The 4,626-nt window shown below is 55.0% G+C and overlaps 1 protein-coding gene across 1 annotated transcript in view; it reads left to right on the top strand.

Moving 5' to 3' along the window:
- The first annotated feature begins 252 nt into the window (after positions 1–252).
- CPNE5 (copine 5) overlaps positions 253–4,626 on the top strand; it is a 100,869-nt gene continuing 96,495 nt past the window's right edge. Inside the window, exon 1 of the mRNA XM_006759060.2 lies at positions 253–309. Within this exon, the coding sequence (XP_006759123.2) occupies positions 253–309 (57 nt within the window). The remainder of the gene's footprint in view (positions 310–4,626) is intronic.

The following is a 4,626-nucleotide window of genomic DNA, read 5'->3' as shown; positions in this document are numbered from 1 at the left end:
AATCCAGGTGAGTTGATTATCTTTAAAGTCCTCGGCAGCACTGAGGTTTCTAATCCCACAGCTAACAATGCCCAGCTAAATGCTGGGTTAAATGCGGGGTAGGGTGTGTGTGTGTGTGGGGGGGGGGTGATGATGGTGGTGACAGACTGTGACCTCCATGTTGGACATAGTGCCAAGTGGAAGGTCAAGGCACTGAGCACAGATCATGGGGTGCTGGCCTGTGGACTTGTGAGGGTCGGGGCCTGGGCCTTAATGGCGGACACTGAGGCTCCTGGACAGGCCCTGAGTGAGGACTGGAAGGAGCAGAAGGTATCGGTCTCCACCAGCAGCCTTGGACCCGCGGAGTCCTGGTTTGCATCCCATCACTGCCACTTACCTGTGTGGGCCGGGCAAGTTAAGGTACTGAACTACTTCCCACATTTAAGATGGAGCAGACAACACCCATTATCTACACATTCCTAGGAGATAAACAAAGCCAGTGCTCCACCCCCAATGGACAGTGAGGGGCAGAGGAAGACGGGATTAAGTGAGAGGGGTCAGGGAAAGATCGAGACGGAAGCCAGGGAGGGTCCCAGGCATGGGAGTGCCACAGCCTGCCCTGGTTGGTGTGAAGATTCCAGCAGCCGGATGTAAGGGCAGGGAGGCCTTGCTGTCTTGGAAAAACATGAGTTGCCGGAAGGAAAAGGAGGGCACGAGAGGTGAGAGAGGAAGCCAGTGGCCACTGGGCCTCAGCCAGATGCGAGAGCGGGCGAGGGTGGGAGAGGCAGATACCAGAAGTAGGAAGGGCTTCCCTCTGTCCAGATGAGGCATGGACCGAGCTGGCTGGTGCTCTGATCTGGAAGAAGAGGAAGGGAGGGGCCGTGTGGGGTTCCAGTTGGGATGGTGGGGCACCTGGCAGCGAGACTGCCCCCTCCAGGAGGAATGGGGCCCGGGTGTGTGGGGAGCCCTGTGGTTGACTGTTGGCTCTTCCTCTACCCAACAGCTCATGGCTTCTCCCACACCTGTCCATCCTCACGGCTCTGGGTACCTGACCTGCTGCTATTAGTGGAGTTTCTTATCAAGGGAAGAGTCGGGTGATCTTGAGTGCATCGCTCTAAGCTTTTTAGTGAAAGAACGGGGTTAGCCTACATGGTCTCCAACCAAGCCCCTTCTAGCATTTCTGCTAATGGGTGGAATCAGACACTGCATCTCACCACTTCCCACTATCGGGTGGTTTCAGGTTCCGCCATGCCCTCTGTCTTTCCTGCTCTCCGGGGCTGCCATGGATGGTGTGCAGGGTGGTCACAGCACAAGGATGACTGCCCAGGGAGCAAGGGGAGGCCCCATTCCAGCCCGCACTCTGCCCCACACGTTGCATTTACCCAGAGCAAAGAACACCTTCTTCTAGTTTGTTCTAAGGTGAAGTATGGGCAGCCCCCACGCCCCTGTCCCATCCACATTTCTTCCTCTCTTCTGTGTCCCTTTCCACCTGCCCTCCCCAGCCTCCGACAGGACCCAAGGGCAGCGTGCACAGGGCGCCTGGCGGGAGGCAGCAGCTGCTGCGGGGGCCTGGTGCTTTTCCTCTCCTTAGCGATGCGGAGAGCGGCCTCTCCAAATTGCTCCGCCGTCATTAACACCGCGGTCAGGTCAGATGAGAGCGTGTTTGCATCTTGGAGGCAAAGGCAAAACGCTGATGCTGATTATTCCAGATCTTCTGGGCATGGGCCATTCCGTGCTCCCAGTTCTTAATCAGGGGGGGACAGTGCTGGTCACATGGCGGGGTGGGCCAAGGCCCTGCTTAGTTCTAATCTGGACGAGCACCTGCTGGCCTGCCTGGACATCGCAGGTGACCTCAGTTATATCCCTCAAAGGAGAAATGACCCCCACCACCCCCCCAGTGGCAATGCCAGGGGCTGCTTTCCAACCAGGGCCATTTTGCCTGGGCCTGACCAGCAAGTTGTGTCCCGGGCTCACTGGGTGGTCATGTAGTTGAGTATCTTTGAGAACAGCCCTCCCCCAGTGTCCCCTTCCGAGAAGCCTCTGCCTGAAGGAGGTCAAGGCCTGCAGCCTGCAGCATGGCCCTCACCTCTTGGCCTCCTGGTCTCCCGCTGTGACCTCACCCCATGCTCCGGCCACATCGGGGTCCCCAAACCCAGCTCCCTAGCCCTCCATCTGCCGGTTCTCCGCCAGGAGACCCTGCGCAGCCTTGTCCTCCAGCAGCAGTCTGTCTCTGCAGCAGCCAGCGTCCTGTCGCTGCCTCGCCTTGGCCTCTGCAGTGCACCCCAGCCCCACACCCACCTGCCAGCGCCCGCGTGTCTTTACCGGAAGTTTCCCCTGGCTTCTGGAACCTAATGGCCACTCTGTGCTGGTCAGACCGGAAGTGCCAGGGAATGGCCGTCCGGAAGCAGCCCTCGGTCACTGAGCCAGTGCCTGACATCAGTTGATGTCTGCACCCCCTGCTCCCTCGCCCTCTGGCGGGTTAAGATTGAGACAGTTCTCATCCTCATGGGGATGAGCCCTGGTGCCCACAGCGCTAACTGGCTGCTAAACCCTCACTGGCTGCCTTCCCCGTCTCACCTCCCCACTCCCCACATAGCATGTCCTGAGTCTCCCCAATAAACTGCCCGCATTCAAATCTTTCTCTCAGGGTCTGCTTCTCGGGAAACCAAACAGACATCATCTTCAATGCCCTCCTCAATATCCGTTTTGTAGTTTACCCTGACACCCGCTGTTTCCACTCCTGGGAGAGTCATTGGTCACGCTTCTCTCCTCTGAGGGCCCTTAACACCTCAACGGCACTCCTCATGCGGCACCGAGGCTGACCTGCATGTGTGTCCTGGGCCCCCGCAGGGAACTCTTTGGAGACAGCTACTGCTCTTTTCCCGTCTTTATTCTCTGAGCCTAGGACGGTGCCTGGCACAGAGCAGGCACCTAATGCACTTTTCACCAAAGAGCCAGCAGTGGGAATGCAATGACTGAGGGACTGGAGAGAGACACGTCCAGAATCTTTCTAGAATGAGACCCAGGGGCTGCTACCCCAGATCTGTCGCATTACAAGTTTACGTGGTAGAACTTCAGTTTCCCCAACTACCTGCTGAGCAACCTGCAGTGGCTCCCTATTTTTGTCCTCCCCAAGAGGGCTAATGTCACAGATGGCTTTTAAGACCTCCATTACCTGGCCCCATCCAAAGAGGCACTCAAGTCTCCTGTTCAGAGTCCGGCTTTGGTCTCAATGGCCTGAGTGCAAATTCTCACTCTGCCAAGTTCCCAGGTGGGTGGTCGTGGTCAAGCTATGCAGCCTCTCTGGGCACTGGCTGCCTTACTTATTAAATGTAGGTAATAATACCACATATCTGCCATTATTTTTTATTTTTAATTTTTTAACGATCCACCCTTTTTACTTGCAAAGTGTGAACAGAAAACTACTATATTTCTCTAGGACATTTACATACCTGCCATTATTTTGAGAATTTAACAGTGAATACTAAAACCCACTGAACTGTATGCATATTTTATTTTATTAACACATATTTTTATTGATTTTAGAGAGGAAGGGAGAGGAAGAGAAAGATAGAAGCATAAATGATGAGAGAGAATCATTGATCAGCTGCCTCCTGCACACCCCACACTGGGGATCGAGCCCGCAACCCAGGCATGTGCCCAGACTGGGAATCAAACCATGACCTCCTGGTTCATAGGTCAATGCTCAATCACTGACCACGCTGGCCAGCCCAAACTATACACTTTAAAACAGTGAATTTTATGTTATGTGAATAATATCTTTTAAAAAAAAGTAAGTATGGTGTCTGGCCCAGGGTAGCCTCTTTGAAAATATAGGGGTGTACAAAAGGAGGTTTACAGTTGTGAGTATGGAAACACAGAGTTTATTCTTGTATTGCTTATTAATTATCATATTATTTCTTTGTATTACAACTGTAAACCTACTTTTGCCCACCCCTGAATGATAGTGGTTATCCTTGCTCTCGAGGAAGTTTCTCAGGTGGCCCTGGCACAGGCCGGGCACGCAGCAGAAACTCAGTAAACACTAGAGGGTGAGTGCATGATGCATTCCACAGCGTGTTTGGTCTAGGATGGGGAGGTGGGATAAAGGAGTGGACAGAGGATTCCACGCCCAGTTCGCATCCCTCAGGAAAAGGCCCAAATTATTCCCCAGGTGGCCTTCCCACCCAGCTGTGCCCACTGCCCTGGGAATGCCAGGCCTCTGCCCCTTGCTGTCGGTGCAGGTGGCTGAACTGAGTCCAGCCAACACCGAGCCGACACCAGCCGACACCAGCTGACACCGTGCCATGGGAAGGAAAAACACAACCCAGGCTGAGGAAAGCCTTATGTGTATGTCTGACTTTGTATCTGATGTTTGGGGAATTGACTTCAAACAGAATCTCCACGAAGCAGTGAAGGCCCTGCTGCCAAAGCCAAGGCCCAGAGGAGGTGGCCTTTCGGGGTCCAGCCTGGGCTCCTGGACTCCCCAGCGGCTTCTGGGCACAGAGGGCATGGGGCCAAGCTCTCCATCCCGGTGGGCGCGGAGGAGGCCGCTCCATCTCTGCAAAGCCCAGGCCCGCTGCGGAGGGGCTGCGAGGGCTTTTTCTGGAGACCGTCCAGGAGCTCAGCCCCGGGCATGGCCACAGC

The sequence above is a fragment of the Myotis davidii genome, unplaced genomic scaffold, assembly GCF_000327345.1.
Source record: "Myotis davidii unplaced genomic scaffold, ASM32734v1 scaffold1036, whole genome shotgun sequence".
NCBI lineage: Eukaryota > Metazoa > Chordata > Mammalia > Chiroptera > Vespertilionidae > Myotis > Myotis davidii.
Note: the sequence above shows the minus strand (reverse complement) of the source record. Positions and strands in the feature narration are given on the sequence as shown.